This window comes from Eulemur rufifrons, chromosome 16 (genome assembly GCF_041146395.1).
Source record: "Eulemur rufifrons isolate Redbay chromosome 16, OSU_ERuf_1, whole genome shotgun sequence".
In the NCBI taxonomy this organism is placed as follows: Eukaryota; Metazoa; Chordata; class Mammalia; order Primates; family Lemuridae; genus Eulemur; species Eulemur rufifrons.
Window position 1 is genome coordinate 92,680,384 of NC_090998.1, and position 22,463 is coordinate 92,702,846.

Consider the following 22,463-nt stretch of genomic DNA (forward strand, 5'->3'; position numbering starts at 1 on the left):
ATTGCCGCTCCAGCTGACTGCCGTCCCTCCCGCCGCTCGCCCTCTGTTGAGATCCTACCTGCCCCTCTGCAAAGCCGTCCTCAGCCCTTCGGGGAAACGGGGCTCTCTCCCTCTCCCCTTGTCTCCTGTGGCTCTTAATTTAGAATTCTCTGATGACACTTGGTATTTCTGAGCACAAGTCACAGGCCTCTGCAGCCACGCCAGTGTCTGCCCACAGAAGTGAGTTTCCCTAGGGCGAGGGCCACGTCTGCCCCCTCCGGGCGTCCCCCAGCACCTTGGAGCAAACTCCCAGTCGTGCTTGACGAATGGGGGGACACGAGTGGATGGTGTCTGGCCCGACACGGGCGGCGCACTCACAGACAGCGGGAGGCGCGGGAGCCTCTGCAGCCTGTGGGGCACGGTCGTCAGGGAGGGCACCTGAGGGGACCCACAGGATGAACGAGGGAGAGCAAAGGGCGCCAGGCAGGGAGAGGCCCAGAGGGGGGCGGGCAGGGCTGGTCTGGCCGTGGGCGGCTGGAGGATTTGAGCCTCACACCTGCTGCAACCCACAGTCCAAAACACAACGGCCTTGAATTAGCTGCTGCCTCTCACACGTCCACCAGGGCAGGTGGCTGCAGGCCCGCATGTGCCTGGATGGGCCAATAAAAGCCTACTTGTCCCTCCTCCTTTGGGGGGGAGGTGGTGTTATGTGCAATTTCTAGAAAGTTCTCCAGGCACTTTCAGGAGACATCTGCAGCTCCCGCGCTCCCCAGGTGGCAGCTGACTTGTAACGTGCCCAGGGCCCTGCTCTGGCCACCTTCACCCACTCAGAATTGGCCCCGGTCAGAGAGGAGGGGCAGGGACCTATTAGGGCCATGTGTTGCCCAGGGGAGCACCGTCCCCCCCCGAACTCAGGACTGAGGGGACACAGCCGGGGCCCCCAGGATGGTGCGTAACAGCCGACGGCACCCTCCAGGTGCCACCCCAGGAGCTCGTGGAATCCTGAAATCCTTCCAGCAGCCCTGGGAGGAAGGAGGCCTCACCATTCCCATTTTACAGACAGGAAGCAGAAGTGATCTGCCCACGGTCACAGCGCTGGACACTGGAGGTGCTAGAAGTTAAGTGGCTCTAGAATCCGTGCTAACCACGGCCTCACGCTGCTGCCCAGCCCACGCCCCGCCTCCCTGGGACGGAGCAGCCAAGACTTGGCTGCCGGCGAGTCCCAGCCCCAGGAGTATCCGCTGCACAGGGTGGCTGTGCCGTGGCTGTGGGGACCATCCCACAGTGAGGCTGTCCCCACTCGGCACAGCACTACGTCCTCCGGCAGCCCCAGCCCCACCATGGCCTGAGCAGGGCCCGGGCCCTCCGGTGAGCCGCCCTACCTCGGGGTTCTCCTGGGTCGGGGGCCGATCTTCCTTCTTCTTTTTGGTGGCCTGAGCTCCCTGAGATGGCTCCTCTGTGGGTGGCCGTGACTCCGCCGTACTCTCGGCCTGTGTCTGCACTTGAGGCTGAATGATGATGACCTGGAAAATGTTGTGGAGGGGTGAGAGGGGCAATGGCGGGGACGGGGGAGGGGTGGGGGTAAGGGGACAGTGGCACCCGCACGGACAGGCCAGGGAGGTGCAGGGGCAGGGCCTATGGAGCCTGGGCCAGGCGCGTCCTCGAGGGTGGCCTGCGCCCACGGTGCGGCCAGCACCTGCTCCTCCCGACACCCCTCCCGCCGCGAGGAGGGTCTGCATGAGAAGCCGCCCTGCTCTAGGCGCCAGGAAGGCCTGGCTCCCAGCCCTGCCCACGGCTTCCCGGCCGAGTGGCCGCGGGAGGTCGCTGTGCCCCGAGCCTCAGCCTGCTCACCGCAAAGCCTTGGCAACACCTGTGTCCTGGAGGCCGCGCAGACTCAGGATTGCAGAGAGCGTGGCCTCCTTTCCCCCAGCTCAACACAGGTCAGCTGAGGCCAAGGGGGAGGCACAGCAGGGCAGAGGCTGCACTGCCTCCCCCACCCTGAGGCCGCTGGGCCTGAGGCACTCAAACCTGGCCTGGGCAGGCAGGTGGGACTAAGGCCCTGTTTCTTTCACTGTGCGAGAGGGACCCTGCCACGCCTGTGGGGTAGGGAAGGGGAGGTGGGCTCCAGGCCCCGCTTGTCCCGCCCGGAGCAGCCCCATTCTAGCCAACCGTCCTTGGGGCTCAGGGGGCATTTGCTCAAAGGGTCTGACAGTAAAAATAAGTGTGGAATCCACCCATCCAGCCCAGGCTCTCTCGGGGCCAGATCCCCTTGATCTGCTCTTCTGTTTCATTTTTTTTTGGACAGAGAACTAGGAAAGAATCGTTATTGTTCATGGATCCAGGGAAGAGGAATTCACCAGGATCCGTTAGCCAGGGTCTGGCCCAAACCAGGCATTATGTGAACTTTTTCCCCCCCCTAAAAACATGTGATTATTAGGCTGGGCGCAGTGGCTCACGCCTGAGTCCTAGCGCTCTGGGAGGCTGAGGTGGGTGGATCATTTGAGCTCAGGAGTTCGAGACCAGCCTGACCAAGAGCGAGACCCCGTTTCTACTAAAAAATGGAAAGAAATTATATGGACAACTAAAAATATATACAGAAAAACTTAGCCAGGCATGGTGGCGCATGCCTGTAGTCCCAGCTACTCGGGAGGCTGAAGCAGGAGGATCGGTTGAGCCCAGGAGTTGGAGGTTGCTGTGAGCTAGGCTGACGCCACGGCACTCTAGCCTGGGCAACAGAGCGAGACTCTGTCTCAAAAAAGTAGCATATGGCTACTGTCTTATGAATTTCAGGCTCTTAAGCACAAAGAGAAAATATATTCCAGTTTTCTTCTGGCTTAAGAGAAGCTCTTCCTTCTTCTTTGTATCACATTTTAAAAACCCCAACTTCTCTGGGAAAAAAACGCACCTTTTTATGTTCATGAAAAGAAAAACATTAACATCTCCAAAAGGAAAAAGGGCAAAGAGAATCTTCAAACGAGTCACACACAAGGAGACCGAATTCTCACGAAGTACGGGGAAAACACTGAACCGTGACAATACCCACAGGCGTTCCACTGTGACCAGCAGGGCGTCCGTGCGCCTGTTCAGTGAGCAAAGTGTTGAAAATGCCAACACTGGATGCTGGCGCAGCTGCAGTGAAATGGGCATGCGCCTCAAACATCTGCTGAGCACGCCTCTGGGTCAGGCGCCACCCTGGGGTACCCCTGCCACCTGAGCGTGGCCCATGGTGACTCTTCAGGCTCTGGGAATCCTTCAAGACGCCAGCAGTGGGTGGGAGGGCTCGGGAGCGCAATAGCCCCAGAAATATGCTGTGTGCAGCAATGTAAGGTCCCATGAGAGCCGAGCACCCACATCCAGGCTGGGGAAGAGGGAGGCACAGCAGCAGGAGCAAGAGGGGGTGGCCCGAGAGACCCCAAATTGGGAACCGAGGAAAAGAGGCCAAAGAGAGGAAAGGGTAGTGACCGTTTGGACCCACAGGCCTCGAACAGTGCAACCACTGAGGAGCTCAGAGGGGAACGGGGAGAGGGCCTTAGTGTTAGCGTCAAATCTTGGCAAGAAATCACGGGAGATTTTGCATCCAGGCACCTGGGATGCACCTGACTGTCCGACTCCACCCGCGCAGGAGGGTGATCAATATTGGTCCCTCTTCCAGGCACTCGCTCGGTCACACATCTTATTCATTGGTTAATTATTCCGATGACTTCGTTCATTCGTTGACCAATCACTCCCTTGCCACTAGTGCTCATTCGAATATTCGGCCACATTTCCGTGTACTCACGTGTACATTCGCTTGTCCACGCACTGACACACTCCCGCAATCGCCTGCTCACACTCCATTCACGCCTCTGGCCCTGGATCATTCCGCCACCCGGTCACTCACTCTGCCTGGGCCTCATTCATGGGGACCCTCCTGGACGACGGGCCCCGAGGCCTCCCGTGCGGGGCACGTCCCCTCCGCAGCCTGCCGGGGGGCACTCACCTTGTTGTCGGCACTGATGAGGAGGGGCTGGACTTTGATGCTGTCGCTGACCACGGACACGGCGGTGCTGGGGGCCATGGCGGCGGCATTGCTGGGGGAGGTGGAGATGATGGCGTAGGCCACCCCGGCACTGCTCAGGGGAGAGGCGAGGGCAGCGGGCTCGGCGAGGGCTTGGGGCTGGCTGCCAGGCGCTGGCACATGGCTGACGGTGTTGTTGGCGGTGGGGAGGGCAGGGCTGGGGTTCTTGATGCTGACCACGGTGGCCTTCTGGAAGGTTGGGGGCTGTTTGGGTGGCCGGTCTCGGCCCGGGGTGACAGGGAGGCTGTCTGGAATCAGAGTCTTTGGCCTAACCTGGGAGGAGGGGACAGGCGCAGGGTCAGAGAGACGGACACATGCGGGCGGCTGATGATGGGCACAGGGCAAGGGCAGCTCTGGCCAGAGGCAGGACCGACAAGACCTGGCCCAGAGATGTCCCATGTTCAAGGTGAGGAGATGCCATGGAAAAGGCATGGGGCCCCCAAGGCCTCCCAGCAGGCAAGACCTTGACTCTGACGCCTCCTGCGTCCTGGGCTTTGCTCGCCGGCCACGGGGCTCTAGAGGAGCCGCTCCGGGCCCGAGTGCCTCCAGCTCCACTCAGAGAGCTCGGGGGGAGCTGCGGGAGGGGGAGCGCGGCAGAGGGCAGCACCCGAGGCAGGAGGAGGAGTCCCCGCATGGGGCTCCCTGCACATCGGGTCTGAGCAGCAAAGCTCCCTCTGGCCCCAGAAGTCTGCAGAGTGCTGCCCTTGGGCAGGGGCCAGGAGGGACCACGGGGGCCCCTGGGTTGGGGGCTTGCTGCTGTGTGCCCATGGAAACCACCGAGCTGTGCACGTGTGATTGGTGCGTCACGCTCTAACACGTCCACGTGGAAGGAAGGAGTGCAAGTATCTTGCAGGCAGCTGCGAAGCGGTTCAGGCCAGGGCCCTGGACAGGTTGCCTGGGGCCAACCCTGGCTCCTCTGGGACCTGCGTGTTCTCAGGGACACATCTGAGTGTTCCCAGGCCCAGGTCCCTCATCTGTGCCTGGGGTGACGGGCCCCACCTGGGATTGGAAGTGAGAAAACGCACAGGAGGTGCCAGTGTGCCCTGACCAAGGGCTGTCACCAGCATTCCTGCAGATGCCGTCACCACTGCAGCATCGACCCTGCACGCTGAACCAGGGACACCTCAGCCCCAAATGAGGCCACGCCAACCCTGGGAGGTCCACGCGAACATCACCTCCTTAGAGACAGGAAACGCGGGCTGGGAGAAGGGACATGATCTGCCTTCTTGTCTTACTTGAGCCCTGCTGTGACCACAAGGAGGGTGGGGATGCTGGCCTCGTCCACAGAGGAGCAAGCCGAGGCTTGGAGGGGAGGGACTTACTGGAGAATGACGATGCTACAGTTAGGACAGTTGCGCCCAGGACTTCCACAGGCCTGTCTGGCACTGTTGGCCCCACCTGCCCCACCCTGTCTCCAGTGACACTCATGGAGAGAGGGGCTTAGGGCGGCTCCCGCAGGGCCCTGTGACCTTGGGCAGCTCACTGAGGCACAGCTGCCCTTTGGCCGGGCAGGCTTCCCATCTGTGAGCTCCTCCGGTGCCTGGCATGGAGCTGGCCCTCGATTCTGGGCCCTTCCGGTCCCCTGCCATAGTGGGCCCTGCCCTCCTGGCATCGGGGGCCTCTCTGTGGCTGGGTGAGGTGGCCGGTGTGGGTCCAGCTGAGCCTGCAGCTCTGTCCTGAGCACCAGTGGTCAGGGCATGTGGCCCCTGACACCACGCTCCCAGCGCCACGCCAACACTGACGCCCAGCATGGAAACTGCAGACAGGATCCTCCTGTCCCTGCCGGCCGCTGGCTGCAACGGTCACTGGCTGGGGAACTGCTGTCCCCATCTATGCAGAGGGTGGCATGGGCGGATGGATGCCTGTGCAGTCAGCGAGGACCTCAGCTGCGGTGATGGCCATTCTGTGTCCTGTGGCACCTCCCTCGTCATTTGGGGCTTGCCCACATGTCCTGGTTGACCCCGGCCACTAACCCTAGCAACCCGGAGTCTGAGCGAAGGTGAGCCGGGCCCGAATCGCAGATGCTGGACACTGAAGACAAACTTAGTCACGGGCTTAGGCCCTGCGTGTGGGCTTCCAACCCAGAGAACACATCTGGGGATCCTGGGACTCGTGACCTTTCTGTCCTTGCGACCTGGAGATGTGTGCAGCCCCGGGCCAGGAGGCCTCTGGGGTCCTCCCCACCCCAACCCTCTCCTTCCTCTGGGTCAGTGGCGGCCACCGTCAGTCGGCTCCCGTCACAGGCTGCCTGTTCTGCTCCCTCGAGCTTCCCGTGACAGCAGCAGCCAGCGGCTGGACCGGGCGAGCACTGGGCACCTTTTGGCCTGAGCTGACCGGCCTGGAGGCCAGCAAGCTAGTGGGGAGGGGACAGCAAGGGAGACACACGGAGACAGAAGCCCGGAGGCAGCAGGGTGAGAAGGCGGCTGGGGGTGCAGTGCAGAGCTCCTCCCTGACGCCCTGCCTTGCTCAGAAGCCTTGCATAGCTCCCTACTGCCCACTGACAGGGGAGACTGACCCTGAGGCCGCCCAAAGGCCCCCACTGCCTCTCTAGCCCCCTGCTTGCTCTGGCCGCCCCTCCCAGCGCTGCCACTCCGGCCTCCCCACCACCCCTGCCTGCTTCTCACCCTGCGCCCTCCTCCTGGGTGCTCTCTCCTGCGGTCTGCCTCCACCTTGGCCTGCAATGCCCTCCCACTCGAGCCCCGGTTCAAGTACCACCTCCTCCAGGAAGCCCGCCTTGGCCCCCGGGTGGGCAACGGGCCTCCTCAGGGCTCCTGCCAGCCCTGAGAATCCTCCTGACTCCGCCCCATCACCCTGGATTCAGAACACCTGTTTCCTTGTCTGCCCTCCCTCCAGATGCTGAGCCTCACAGGGGCAGGATTCGGCACAGGTGGGACGTGGGCAAAGCTGCTGCATGGAGGAGCCCAGGGCAGCTGCCTTGCACCAGCATTGAGCCGGGGATGTGTCCAGCCCTGAAGCCTCGGGACAGGCTGGGGCCGTCTTTGTGTCTGCAGCTGGCAGCCCTTGGCCAGGAATGGTGTATACAGCAGGTGCTCAGTAAAGCTGCGCTAGTGATAACAAGGGCACTGGTTAATAATCGCCATGCGTTTGCTCTGCACCAGGCCACAGATGGATGAAGCAGCCACCTGCGTTAGCCCTTCTGCGGTGACTGGTCCCAAGTGTGACGACCTGTCAGGGGACCCCGGTCTAGAGCCCCAGGCACCTGGCCCGGTGTCTGCGCCGCTGCCCCTAAAACGAATCACCTCGTTCAGAGCTTCTCAGACTTCTCTGACCACGACCCAGAGTTAAAAACACATTACCTGTGACGCAGCACAGAAACAAATTGTACACGAAACAACACGCACAGATGCATCTTGATATTTCTCTTCTATTTCAGTCCAGCCTAGTTTATTCCATTAAGAAAAAACTCTGGTCATGACCCACTAAACTGACTTCACAATTCCTCACTGGAAAACCAGAGCTGGTCCCAATGTCTCCACTGAAGAATGGGCAGAGGCGGCGGGAGGGACGGACAGTGTGTGGGTCCCACCTAGCTCAGCCCCTGCCCCACACCTCAGTGCAGAGGGGCTGGGGACACAGACCATGGGGACAGACAGGTGGACACCCCGGGCCCCGCCCGAGGGCTGCTTACCTGAGGTAGCACTGCCGCTCCTTGCCCGGCCAACCTCTGCAAGGAGCTGACCTGAGGACCCGTGACAGGCACTGCAGTGATGGTTCCCAAAGCCTGGAAGACACAGGGGGCAGCGCTGGGACCGGCACAGCCCACCCAGCCTGGCCGGCCAGGGCGGCTGCGGCGGACACAGCAAATTCTACCCTTCCCTTTCTTAGTTACGATTTTTAAAAATTCACCAAAGTAATCTACATTCATTCGAGAAATTCTGGAAGCTAGAGGGTAAAACAAAAAAAAAAAAAGAATAGTATTGCCCAGAAAATAATCACAATTTGTTGTACATTAGCTTCCTTTCCTAAGTCAATTTTTCATATGGCTTATCCACAGAATTTTGTGACCTGTTTTTCTACTTTCACGTAAGGACATGTGAGATTTCCCGATGTCACTGCAATCTTCAGGAATCACTCCTCTCCCGGCTGTGGAGTGCTCCATCCGGCAGACACAAGAGCACTCCCTCCGCTAAGCTCCTCCTCCTAGAAACTTGGGTTCTGCCCCAGCCTCTCCCGGTGACCAAGCAAGGCTGCAGGGAACTGAATGTCTTTGTGGATAAAGCCATTTCCACTGCACAGAGGATTTCCACAGGAAAGGGTCTGAAAGCGGGGGCTCATGGGTCAAAATGCAGGAATGTTTTTCAGGCCCTTGACACGTGTCTCTACTGGGCCCCATGGTGGGGAGTGAGCTGAGTGTGCCCCGACATGCCCTCCGAGTCTCAGCCCCCACGCAAGCAGCAGGGTGGGCGTTCGGGAGGGGAGAAGGGAGCCGACTCCTTCCAGGGACCCCAGGTACAAGCGCAGGAGGTGTGTTTTGGGGTGCCTGCTTGCCTAAGCCTTCTTCTGTGGGAACCACCACTACCCACAGCCCCCGATGAAGGAGCAGTTCCACGCGGCCACGTGTGTACCCCACGAGCCTGCCTGACGGGGTGAGAGGCACCCCTCCCTCAGATCCAGCCAAACCATCAGTGGCCAGTGACCAGCAAGGTTCTCTCTAGAACTCAGATGCAAAACTTCTTAACAGAACGTTAGCAAACCAAGTCCAACAATAAGGAAAAGGATAGTATGTCATGAACGGGTTGTTTGTATCCCAGGAATGCAAGGCTGCCTCGCCGTCTGAGAATCAGTCAGCGTCATTCACCATGATAACACATGGAAGAAGAAAAACCACACGCTGCTCTCAATAGATGCCAAAAAAAAAAAAAAAAAAAAAGCTATTAGAACAAATAAGTCTAGCAAGGTTGCAAGATAAAAGAACAATATATAAAAAACAATTGTATTTCTATACGCTAGCCACCAACATTCAGAAATTTGAAAAAATTTAAAATGCCATTTGCAATAGCATCAAGAGATACAAGTAAGAAATACTCAGGAATAAATCTGACAATAGCTGTGTCAGACCTGTACACTGAAAACTTTGAAATAGTGCCAAGGGAAATCTAAAAAGATTTAAGTAAGGAAAGAGATATACCATAACCATGGATCAGAAACTTCTATACTGTTAAGATTTCAATTCTCCCCAAATTGATCTACAGACCTAATACAACCTCTATCAAAATCTCAGTGGGCTTTTTAAAAAATAGGAATTGACAAGATGATTTTAAAATGCATATGAAATTATAAGGGCCCCAGAATAGCCAAAATAACCCTGAAACAAACAAAATCAACAACCAAAAGGAAGGAATTATCCGACTTGACTCCAATCAAGTGACCTGTCTTTGTGACCTATTATAAGGCTAGAGTAATCAAGGCAGAGTTATTGGTGTTAAGATGAGCAAATAGATCAATGGATCAGAACAGACAGTCCAAAGTAGATTCACACATAGATGGTCAACTGATTTTCAGCAAAGGCTGAAAAGGCATTCAATTTAGTGGAAAAAAGGATAATCTTTTCATAAATGGTGTTGGAACAAGCACACCTATGTACTAAAAACAAACAAAAAAGAACTTCGATTCATACCTCATAGCATATAATTTTTTAAAAATAAACAACCCACTCTGGGTCAGGCAAAGAGCCTGAGACAGAACACCAAAAGCAAAACCATACAAGAACCAATTAATAAACCGAGCTTCAACAAAACAAAAAACTCTTGAAGTTAGACAGAGTTAGGAGAATACAAAAACTAGCCACACACTGGGAAAAAACACATGCAAATCATCTGACAAAAGACTTGTATCTGGAACATATGAAAGACCTCTCAAAACCCAATACTCTGAAAACAAACAACCCAATTTAAAAATGAACAAAATATTTGAACAGATACTTCATTAAAGATAAAATACTGAAGGCAAACAAGCAAATAAAAAGATGCTGAACATAATTAGTTATTAAGGAAATGCACATTAAAACCCCAGTAAGACAGGACCTCACACCTATTTCGATAGCTAAAGTTAAAGACTGACCAAAGCAAGTACTGGCGAGGACGCAGAGCAACTGGAACGCTCAGCCACTGCTATTAGGAACGTAAAATGGTACAATCACGTTGGAAGACAGTTTGGCAGCTTCTTACAAAGTTAAGCATACGTTTACTGCTATGGACGGAATGTTTGTGTCCCCTCTCCCCCAAATGCACATGCTGAAACCCTAACCCTCAAGGTGATGGTATTTGGAGATGGTGCCTTTGGGAGGTGATTAGGTCATGAGAGAGGAGCCCTCATTTAGTGCTCTTATAAGAAGACACATGAGAGAGCTTGCTGTGCAGACCTCCTCTCTGCCGTGGGCAGACACGGCAAGAAGGCAGCCACCTGCACACCAGGCAGAGAGCCCTCCTCAGGAACTGAACTAGCCAGCATCTTGACCTTGGACTTCCCAGCCCTCAGGACTGTGAGAAATTCATTTCTGTTGCTTAAGTCCATGGTATTTTTGTTATAGCAGCCCAAGCAGACTAAGACGTTTACCGGACGATCCAGACATTTTATTCCCAGGCATTACCCACGAGAAATGAAAGCAGATGTTCACGCAGAATCGTGTGAATCAATGTTCTCGCAGCTCTATTTGTTACAGCCTCAGCTGGGTACAGCCCAGACGTTAATCGACAGGCACGGGGATGAACAAACTGTGGTGCATCCGCAACAGACCACTGCTCAGCAACACACAGGAACGAACTGCTGACACACACAACATGGATAAATCACAGATAACGCTGGAATGAAAGAAGTCAGATGCAAAAGAGGTGCATATTGTATGATGCCAGTGGCATAAAATTCTGAAAAATGCAAACCAAAGTGACAGCAAATAGATCAGAGGTTTTGTGGAGGTGGGTGGGGGATGGGAGCAAGGGATTACAAAAGGGCACGAGGACATTTTTGGGATGAAGGATGTGTTCACTGCCTCGATCGTGGGGAGGGTTTCACACGTATCAAACTTACACTGTACAGTCTAATATGTGCGGTTTATTGTATGTCAATGATACCTCGACAAAACTGCTAAAAATAAATTCCCTCCCTATTTCTCCCCTTATCCAGTGTCTTGTCACCCCCAGAATGAATATCATCCACCCCCAAATGACACAGCAGGAGACTCAGGCCCCAAAAGCCATGGAGCCGCTTCTGACTATGATGGGTGGTTCCTGCCCCCGCTCTGCCGGCTGCCCCACGTGGTCAAACCCTGAGAGGCTCGTGTCCTTCCTGCCAGCTGCCTGCCTCTCTGCATAGCGCCCAAACGTCGATATTTAACTGGAAACTCACTTTGGACATTTGTCAGGGAAGAGCTTCCCATGCAAGGTGGAGACATTAAGGACAGATTCCATCTCCTTACCAGGCAGCGTCTCGATTCACGCTGCTGTTCCCTGTTCCCCGCCCGCGTGGCTTGCCGGGCAGCATGGGAGCACCCCCTCGAGCACGGCCCGGCACCTGCTCGCCCACATGCACACGTTCCTCCCCATTCCTGCCGCCACGGTGTCTCCCCACCTCCACGGAGCAATGCGTGCGGAAGGCTCTGACCTGCCCTGACCCCGGCCTGCCGGCTGATGCCTCCACACAGCTGGTCAACCGTCGCACCCCTGGGCCCTGGCCCAGACCGCAGAGGAGCCAGGTGATTCTACCAACCTGGGAGCCGCAGGCCCCGAAGAAGCCCGTCTCCTTCCCATAGGTTCTGCCATGGAAGGCCCACACGGGCACTTCACTCCGGCGGTTTCCTGCGGTGGGATCCCCATCAGTGGGTGCCCGAGAGTGGGGCTATGGGCCCCCCAGGAGCAGGGTGGCCTGCACGGGTGGGGCTGGCCAGCAGATCCCACAGGAGCCAGAGAACGGGCACGACCCTGGTTCCCTGGGGCTTCCGTTCTGGCCAAGATGCCCCAAACAAGCCTCCGGACGTGGTGCAACCTTGAGGGCTGGGGTGGCCCTTCCAGACACGGCGAGCACGTGCTGTCTGCGTGTTTTCCGAGTCCATGTGTCTCTTTCTGTGTGTCAGCCTGCTCCTGTGGGTGGTCCCGGCTGGGTCGAGGGTCGCTGTGCATCTGTGTCTGGCGTTACCGTGGACTTGGTTTCTCTGGGGACTGTCCACTTGGTGCATACATCTGTTTCCACACGCGGTCTCCTCTGGGAGCTTCTTGGGCTCTGCTTCCCTGGTTCCGAGCCTTCATCTCTGATCATCTCCCTCTCGACTTGGGACACTAGCGAGATCTGTCCATCCACTTCAGGAATTTGCACTCGGGGAGGGAAAGGAGCAGAGAGCCGGGGGGGGCCGGACAGAGGCTGCCGCGGACACAGCCGGGAGCAGGCTGGGGAGAGACGCAGGGAGGGCTCTTCCCCTCCTTGTGCTCACGACTCAGGTACCACGAGAGAAACACGACCCGCTGCGAGAAATACGGTCTCAGAACAACGGCCCCCACGGGAGTTCTCAGAATAACCACACTGGCTTCCGACTCCACCCCAACCCCAAAGCTGGCGAGTGTACCGCTGCCTGGGACTTGGGGTGCCCTCAAGCACAGGGTCCCCCGAGCAGGCTGGCAGGAGGAACAGGCTCTGCACCCTGAGCCCGCAGCCCCATCATGGGAGATGAGACAACTCTTAGAGCCCGAAGTCCCCATGCGCTGGGAGGGAGTTGGTTAGAAACGGTGCTGAGCAGGGTTCCCCCAGAACACCAAAGCCACCTTCCAGCACTGCCCACTCTGCCCATGCCACACTAGCTTCCCCATTTGCCTCTCTTCGCTCCAAGGCCTGCCCCGGAGCCCGTTCTTCCACTTCCTCATGACGCTCCTCAGCAAGCCGAAAAGACGCGTCATCCGGCAGGGGCTCACCTTTCCGCTCCGCGCTGGAATGTATCGATGCCGGCAGAAACAATCACCTCGGAGGCCATTCCGCGAGCACCGGGTAGTTTATAGCCGCACTTTTGTCAAGATAAATGGGCTCCCTACGACTACATTTATAGCTCTGAGCATTTTAATAGGGCAAAAAAGGGCCATAAAAGTCAAAGATAACTTCACATTCTTCCTGCATCAGCTGCGCCCCAGGCCACCAGGTAACCTGGGGAGGCTCAGACAGGCCGAGGCGGGTGGGAGGAGAGAGGTGTCCCGCAGACCCTGCGAGCCAGCGCAGAAGCCGCACGTGGCTTTGGGAAAATCTGTCTTTAATAAATGTTGCAGTGGGCTCTGAGGGCTCGATCGGGAGCTGGGGCGGGGCGGGCGGGCTCAGATTCCGGCTCTGACACCACCTGTGCGAGGCCACTTAGCTCTCCCCACCCCGTTTCCTCATCTGCAGGGCACGCGGGGGTGGAAGGCAGGGGGCAGGGGTCAGACCCCCCCCAAACCCACAACTGGGAGGGGCACAGCTGTGGGTCCAGTGAGAACTTTCATACTTTAAAATCTCAGAAGCCAGGAGCTAGTGACTTCCAGCACCGTGGCTTAGTCGACTTGCAAAAGGAGCCGTTTTCTCTGTAGAGAAAGCAAATGTCATGAAGGACAGCATGTGACTCCACCTGTCTAGGCCCGGCAGCCACGCAGTCCTCCCCTTCAGTTTACAGATGGAGAAACTGAGGCCTGCAAGTGGAAGGCACGTTCCTAAGGCCACACACAGGCCAAAACCTCGGGTCTCTTTGGGCTTTGCTGGCTGGGGGAGGACAAACATGTGAAAGAAGGAGTGTGCCCCGGAGACAGCAGGACCCTGTCCGGACCCCGAGAGCAATGTGCCACCGAGAAAAGACAATGACTGTCCGAGGTTCGGGTGACCTGGAGTCCAGAGTTCACAGCCCACCGAAAGGCTGCGGTGGGGCTGCGTGGGGCGGCTGTGGGAGCCGGGCAGGGCAGGGCCAGCCCCCGCAGGACACCCCAACCGGCCCTGGGTGCCACCTCTGTCAGGTCAGGTCCCCGAAGGCCTCCGGGGAGGGGTGCTGGCCCTCCACGGCCCTTCCCCACACCCAGGGCTGCCACGTGACTGGGGCTCGGTTTCCTCCTTAAGACACGGGAGCGTTTTGTCCCCTCTCGGAGTGAGGACTCACGAGTGATGCTCGCAGAGCACCAAGTGCACCCTGAGTCCCCCATCTGGGCGGGGTCATGATGAAGCCCCTGCTCCCCCTCGGGGACATCCGCTGCTTAGAACCTGGCCAGGCAGCAGCGCGGCCCCCTCGGCACTGGCCCCTGCAGTGGCCGCAGCGTGGGGTCTGCAGCCTCCCCTGGGACACAGGCGGGACGGCTGCCTTTCCTCCTCACCTGCACTCACGCCAGGAGGACCTCGACGCAGACATGCAGACAGGAATCTAGAACACACATGGCGAAGCCCTTTCCAAGCAGGTTCCGTGCTCCACGGTACCCCACTTCAGCACGCACCACCAGGACTCACCCCGAACACTGGGGTCACCGTCTAACTCCCCGACGGTCCGGCTGTTTTGAAGCCAGGACGCCGTCCAGGACGAGCACTGTGCACGGGTCTCTTCTGCCTCTTTTCATTGACGACAGCCCCACGCCACCCCTTCTTCCCAGGCAACGGCCTTTATGAAGAGACCAGGACAACTGTCTACAGAAGGTGACAGCTTCCTCGTGGGGCCGTGTCTCCCGTCGAGACCTCACTGAACAAGGGCAGACAAGGCTCTTGAGTGTGTTCACCCCCCATGCCGGGGTGGCCGGCGGGGCAGAGGCTTTGCCGCCGAGGCCCTGGAGCCGGACAGGACCACTGAGGCCCCACTGCTGGGGCTGCGGATGCATTCTGGACCCAGAGGCTTTGCCCACCGGGCTCTGGACGCGTGAGGAGTGGGCCACGCCTGGCTGGGTGAGGAAAGCGGGGAAGCGGGACACCCCAGGGGAAGGCGGCCTTGCTCCCTCCCCTCCACGCAGCCGAGCGGAAGTTCTTCCGGCTGAGCCACTGTGGACACAGCCACGGAGCACGGCGATTCAACTGCTCCTCGAGTCGCAATTTTCCTTGCATCTTTACAGAACTGCCGTGATGTGTGGCAAAGATAACAAGTCAGTTCCAACATCAAGAACTGCTAATAAATATTAATGCAACGTAAGCACCACTTTTATTGCCATGCGAAACCAGTTTATTATTCACAGATGAAATCCGACTGCCTCCTTGATCCCCGTCAGGAGCGAGGGAGGCAGCTCCACGTGCTGGTGCCGGCGCGAGCTCGTCGCTGGGCCCTGCCCCCGCTCCCTCGACACCACGCCTCCACCAACCCAAGCCCACCCACGAGGGACCATCAGGAGCCACCGAGAGTTTGTGTGAAAACCCGGGGAAAGTCCCGCCTGCTCCCATGTGGCAGCTGGCCGCCCCGAGCCTCCGCCCGGCCAGTGTGTTTACGACCAGGCTCCACACGCTGGAGGGAAGCCAAGCGACCTGCACTTGAATGTCGTTCCCCCGCCGGCTCCGGTCATCGCTGTCCTCCTCCTGCAGCGCAGGGGGGCAGGGACTGCCCTCCCTGTCACAAGGACAGAGGGCAGCAGGGGGCACCTGGCACGGGTGCTTGAGGAGCAGCCCACAGCAACGGCTCGCGAGTGGTTCCAGTGGCTCCCGTGTGCCTCCGTGCACGTGTGCATCAGCGACCCACGCCACAGTGAGGCAGCAAGTGGGACTGATGGAGCCATGAGGAGTCCACGGCGCTGGCGGGAGGGCAACTCGGTCAAGTGACAAGAGACCGCCCATGCCCGCAGGCCCACGCTCCCCTGAGCACACGCCCAGGGGTGACCCACAGCACGGGCACAGGACGGGGGCAGCACTGGCAACTGGGAAAGCGGGGAACAGCGCGACTGTCACTAGCCAGGGGAACAGACCAACCAGAATGTTCTCAAGGATGGAAAACCTCCCAGCAGCCAGAGCAAACCAGGCTTGCAGGTGTCACCCGAAGACGCCTCTCCAGGTGAACACCGCAAGTGGCCCACGTCACGCACAGCCTGGCACCGTTCACATGAAGTCAGCACCTCGGGACTGCGTGTGGCTTGCCTGTACAGTGGGAGCACAACAGGGCCGGAGGCCACCAGTTTACGACTGTGGTTGTCCCTGGGGAGGGGGGAGAGAGCACGTGACAGGCGCCTATTGCCTCGGTAACGTTTTAGCCCCTTAACAAAGTGAATAGATGCAAACTGCCACACGTCCACGTTTATTCGTTTGGGTGGAGGCATATTATAGTGCCCTTTGCACGTCTATAGAAGGCAGGACAGGTGGGTGGTGGGAGGGGCGGGGCGCCAGCAGTGGGGACTGGAGCTCCCAAAGGTAGGTGGCGAAGGAGGCGTGGAGGGGCGGAGGCCAGGTCACCAGGGGCCTCGAATGCCACGCCCAGGAGCTCAGCCACTCCCCTGGGGTGACCGGAGCCAATGCAGGCTCTTTATAGGGACAGGCGTGTGGCTGCCCCATGGAGCCTGACCAGAGGCCGTGCTATGAGCTGCTGGGCGCGAGCCAGGGCAGCAAGGCCGCAGTGCGTGGCTCTCACCCCTGTGGACGCAATGGCTGCTGCTCCCTGAAGGGGCAGAGCGCACAGTGGCCCTGCGGTACCGAGGCCTGTTTGGACGTCTGAATTTTCTCCTATTGGGACCTGCCGTCCAGGTCCTGCAAGGTCCTGCACACCCCCCCCACACCTGTTCTCTACCAGGGTGCTGGGTACCAATACATGGTGAGCTGCACCCAGCGGACCCATCAGGAGACCTTAGTGCTGGGTCTTTAAAACAAGAACGCTCTTCTGAAACCAGCTTCATCAAACCCCAGGAAGGGAGTTGTTTTCCGAAGCTCTGACCTCAGGATGCTGCCCACGCCCCGCTCCGGGGAAAATCTGCTGACTGTGCCGACCACGGACGGCACAGAAACTGGGCCACTGCGGCCCGGCTGCCAAGCACAGGCGGATCCAGCCTGGCTCGGTCCCGGTGACCCAGACCAAGCTGGGGCCAGCGAGGCAGGCTGCCCAGGGCCACTTAGCCAATCGCAGAGGCCCTTATGGGGGGAGCCACTTGTAATCAGAAAGTGCCAGAAAACACAAGTGGCTACTGTGCGCTGACATTTCAAACATGCTTTCAGCGGCCCTCAGTGCTGCAGAGTGGCTTAATTAGCGTGAAAGGATGTAATTTTATGCTATTTAGTAGGAAACACACACTCTCAAAGGCATCGTGGACTAAGGATTGGAGGCTTGAGGGTGGGCAAAACATGGCTGCAAGGTCCCCAGAAACCACAGGTATGTATGGGAGGGAGAGGCATTCCAGAAACTTCTGCACAGGAGTGGCAGCCTCTGATGTCACACTGTTTCTGCGGCGGAGGACGTTCACAAGACCAGCTAAAACTCTGCATCAAGGAAGACAAAGGCAGTCTCTGAAGGAGAACCAGACTCAGAGGCCGGGAGCCCAGCGGGGCCTGCCTGGGGCCCCACCCCTGGATTGCGACTGGGACGACCAGCAGCCTCTGGGAATGTCCAAAATCCAGGGCGGCTGCCTGGGATGGCAGCCCCTGAGAGAAGCCAGCTGGTCCCATCCCCACGGAAGGGACTGTCTTCTCTAACCTGTGTCCCAAGAGGAAGGCCAGCCTGAAATGTAGCCTCGAAGCCTTGGGGGGCAGGTGGGGAGGTGTCTCTGCCGGAGGACCCAGGGGCAGGGGCTAGAGGCCTCGAATCTCCACTGGGAAGACACTGGGGTTAGTTTTCCCTCCTCTCATCCGTTCTCTGGATTGATGCAGAAAATCTGACACTGAGGAGGGGGGCGGGCTCGTCTCCAGGGCCCCGAGAGGAGGGCAGGGGGTGACTCCCCCTACCCCAGAGAGGAGGGGGGCTGCCTCCCTGGGGCCTGGGGCCAGAGGTGCCTGTCCCTCCCTGCGTCCCCTCGCCGAGTGCCCTCGCTATCGGAGTGGTTGTGTGGCTCCTCCGCACGGGGCCCTGGAGCCCCTATGGGTCTGGAGAGGCGGCCACCACCTAAACGAATCATAGGCACAGCGAAATCCAATCGATAGTGGCGCCTCTAACTGCCTCTCCCCACCCGGACCTACAGACCTCCGTAAAATAAAGTCGCTTAGAAAGTCCACTTTCCATATGCGATGGGCCGACACACACACCGCCACCTCCAATCCCCAGAATCTAATTTAGGGGACACACATCTCTACTGGCACCACAGAAAGCTGGTGACAGCCTGTGAGTCACTCCTCCACCTGGAGAGGCCCCTGGGGGGAGCCTCAGCATGGACAGGGATGGAGGGCAGACCCTGGTCCTCCGCAGCCCCCAACTCCTGGCTCCCCACAGGAAGGGCCCCGAGAGACTGAGACAGGATTTGCTCCCAGCCTAGCACCTGGGCACAGAGCTGAGTGTCTACGCCCAAGTAACCCCCACCCAGACCAAGACACAGAACATTCCAGCAACTCTGGGGGCTCCCGCAAACCCCTCAAAGGGGGCCGGCCCTACATGCTAACAAGGCTCTTGCCAAGGAGGGCAGGGTCCTGTCCTCCAGGATTGGCGTCGGGTTTGACCTGCAAATGCTGTCAGAAGCCACAGCCACTGGGAAATAGGCTTAGGTCACTTCTATCTCCTCAACCTGCTGGCGCTAATTACACTCAGCAAGTGTCTCCCGCACACCTGCCCTGAGCGGGCCCTTGTGTGAGGTTCCACTCTCAGTCTGGGGGCAGACACTAAGCAAGTATCAGGACCAGCTGCCCTCGGTGCCACTGAGGTGTACGGGAAGGTCTCACCAACACAGAGGGGGTGACCAGTGAGCAGTTGGGGCTGTCTGACACTGATAAAGCACCTCCGCGTCTAGTTTATGTCCACGATTCCAGGAGCATCAGGACCCAATGCAGATGAGGAGACAGAGAAAGAGGTGACCTGCCCCAAGCAAGCAGTTGGTGAGGGAGGAGGAGGGGACCCCGGGAGAGGGCCCTGGGCCCACAACTTTAAGCCGTCACTCTGCCTGACACCCTGGGGGGCTGCCCTCCCCCTCATCCCCCCCCCACTCTATCCTGCAGGATCAGACCAACCTGGGGTGGGTGGAAGAGAGAAGGTCACATAGAGAGCAAGGCCCAGTGTCCCTGGGGGGGTGCAGCCACCTCAGATGTGGGTGGGGCTGTCAAACAGCCCTGCACACAGGAGGCACTTAATAACCGTACTGGCATCCCCAGGTGTGTCCCACTATCAGCCATACTGCCAGGGCGGGGGGACCACGACAGCTTGGTGGCTGTCCGTTAAAACTGGGAGGTGACAGTTGTGGACTACAGGTGCCACTCCTCTTCCCACGGGGCACCTGTGCTGGGGGAGGGGCCGCAGGGCCAACGCAGCCCCCGGAGCACATGGAAACGGTCCAGGTGCTGCCCTGGCGTGAGTCTGGACCAGTAATTTTACTCCCTGACTCGGTTTCCCCACCTTCAAGATGGGGATGCCAGCGTCCACGGGAGCTGGCCAGGCAGGTCACTAGAAGTTATCTTCTGAGGTTGGCACTGAGAGGAACCAATGTGACAATGACCCACAACTGGACAGGAGGGGCGGGGCCGCAGGAGGGACACAGCCAGGTCAGGAGCGTGCACCCAGGCAAGGACAGGCGAAACACCCCAGGGGCCCAAGAACACCCAGGTCCACCCACGGGGCCTGGGGTGCTGTCTCAGGAACGTTCCCTGTGGGTGGCAAGCTGTCACTGAGCCCCCTGAAGCTGCAGGGGCAGCAGGCACATCTGCCAGCCCTGACCTTGACCTTGGCCGTGGATGCAGGGGGAGCTTTGAGCATGGGAGCAACAGGCGGGACGTGTGTGTGCTCGGACGTGCCCTCCCCTGCCTGGGTGGAAGGTGGGTCACAGGTGGGGTGTGGGGGCGAGACCCTAGCTGCTGGTTCAGCAATCGTCCACATCCAGCAGGAGGCTGTGGGAGCACTGGGGATGTCCCAACCCAGTCACCAGACAGAAGTGACTTAGTCATGGGCCCAAAGTGGCTGCAGCTGACCACAGGAGCAGCTGGCATGGACAGATGACCCGGTGTGACCCAGTCCCTGGAAGGCAGGCCAGGGGCTGTGAGAGCCGAAGGGGTCACCTGGGGCCCAGGGGTTGGAGAGCCAGATGCGCCTCATCCAGAGGAGGGGAGGACACCCTCTGGCCACCCCCTCCCTGCTCTCTCTGCCTGTCCCCCACTTCTGGAGAGCCCTCGAGGGGACCACGGTAGGTCCCGGATCCCTAGACACAGGGAAGTGAGGCCCTGAGGAACTCCTGTCCCATGAGTCATTGGCAGGGAACCCAGAAATCACAGGCCCATGTGTCACACCCTCCACGGCCCACATCACCCTTCCAGCACGGCCCCACCTGTCTGGTCCCCGCTCCCAGCAGCAGTCCCGTCCCGGCATGTGGACACCGAGTGCTGGCTCCTGCCCTCCCCTCTGCAGCCACAACTTCTCAACGACAGGGGACTGGGGCACCATGGGGCACCATCCCACCTGGACGCCCCACCTGCCCTCACGAGGGGACGGCCTCCCGGTGCTGGGGCCGCCTCCTTTCCCACCTCTCGCAGGTGAGCACTTGAAAGTGGCTAATCCGAACTGAGATGTAAGATACATGTGGGATTTCAACTTAGTATGGGAAAAAAGTAAAATGTCTCATTAATATTTTTTAAAAATTACACATGAAAATGAATGTTTTGGACATACTGAGTTACATAAAACACTTATTAAAATTAATTTCACCCCCCAAAATTAATTTCATCTGTTTCTTTCTACTTTTATTGTGTGGCTACTAGATGATTCAAACTTACACGCGAGGCTCCGTTATACTTTTGTTGGACGGTGCTGTCCAATACGGATGTTTCTGATTTAAGACAAAAGCCATGGACTTTCACTCGAGATGAAGAAGTAGGATGAAAAACTTTCGTTCCATGGTAACATCAAGACACACGCAAAATAAAAATTACCTCCAGCACCAAGAGTGGTGGATGTGACAAAATCTTGAAGGACCAAGTTCCAAAGAAAAAGGAACCTGGACAGACCTGCAGAGAAGGGAGCGTCACACCTGGGTGGGCGCCGGGTGTGACACGAGAGCACACAGAGCACAGGGCCACCGAGGACGGGGACCCTGCCGGGCGAGGAGACAGCCACAGAGGAGCAGCCGGCGCTCTCACAAACCACCGTGGGGGCAGGCGGTGATGCGAACACTTTCAAAATAGTTCGGTAGTTTTTACAAAATTAAACGCACACCTGTGCCCTCTGACCCAGCAATTTCATTCCTATGTATTTACACAGGAAAAATGAAAACATGTGTCCTCAAAACCCCAGGTGCAGGGAAAATCAGGGCAGCTGTATTCACAATCACCAAAAAGTGAAAACCACTCAGATGTCCATCGACTGGGGAATGGACGTCTTGCGGTAGCCCGGGGCCACGGGATGCCACTCAGCGACGCACAGGGAGGAACGGCTGGCACACGCACACCACGGAGGTGACGGCACTCAGAACAGGAGCAGGTGCAGGAGAGAACGTTCTGGGGTGATGGAAATGTTCTATATCTTGATGGGAGTGTAAGTTACTTGGGCGTACACAACTGTCAAAATGCATCCAGCAGTACAATTAAGATTGTGAATTTCAATGTATGCAAATTTTATCTCAAATTTAAAATATACGTTTTTAAAAGGGCAAGAGCTGCAGCTCTAACGCTCGTGGGAAGGCGGGGCGGGGGCAGCTGGAGGAGCCCTGCTGGTGCCCAGACCAGCGCCCTCCCGGGTGGGGACCAGCGCTGACAGCCCCTCCCTCTGGCAGCTTCACAGCTAACTTGCTTCATTTGGAACAGAATTGATATTCCAAGTTATATCAACTAGGGCTTGAAAAAATGAGGTTCCATTTCCAGGAGGAGCCCCAGGACCTGGGGCCGGGACCAGGAATAGGTAAGGATTTCTGGCAGCACTGAGCAAATCACTGGAATCGATGGGGCCATCGTGTATGAAACACCCCTGGGCCTCATTGATCACCAGCAGGGCGTTAGGGACGAGTGTCCTTCTCCTGTGATGCTCGCGGAAAGCACCCGAGACCACAGAGACGGGAGAGCCAGGTGAGGACCAAGACAGACCAAGAACCTCCTGGGCTGCACACACGTGGCACCTGCAGTGCGTGGACTCAGAGCCAGCACCGACCAACTGCAGCATCCGCACAGGCGCAAACCCGTCCCGCTCTCTGCCAAGACCTCTCAGGAGCTTCCAGTAGAAAACCCGAGTGCAGCTCCGACGGCTGGGGACGGGAGACCCGGCTGAGCCAAACGTGGCTGTGAGACGGCCCGGCCGGCAGTGGGGGGAGCCGCGCACCCCACTGAGGGAACCAACCCTCCTACCCGATGGCTGGGGAGATGCCACGACTCCAGGCTGCGGTTAGATAAGAGGAAAAGGAGGAGAAATTTGGCA

At 58.1% G+C, this 22,463-nt stretch overlaps 1 protein-coding gene across 3 annotated transcripts in view; it reads right to left on the bottom strand.

The window, feature by feature from the left end:
• PHF21B (PHD finger protein 21B) overlaps positions 1-22,463 on the bottom strand; it is a 94,196-nt gene that overhangs the window by 20,967 nt on the left and 50,766 nt on the right. For 2 of the 3 annotated variants that reach the window (XM_069490828.1, XM_069490829.1), the window contains exons 3-5: positions 7,686-7,778; positions 3,959-4,309; positions 1,362-1,502 (exon numbers count right to left, since the gene is read on the bottom strand). In XM_069490828.1, the coding sequence (XP_069346929.1) occupies positions 1,362-1,502; positions 3,959-4,309; positions 7,686-7,778 (585 nt within the window). Of the gene's footprint in view, positions 1-1,361; positions 1,615-1,772; positions 1,775-3,958; positions 4,310-7,685; positions 7,779-22,463 lie in introns of all 3 variants that reach the window. The other variant, XM_069490827.1, reaches the window with a different exon arrangement.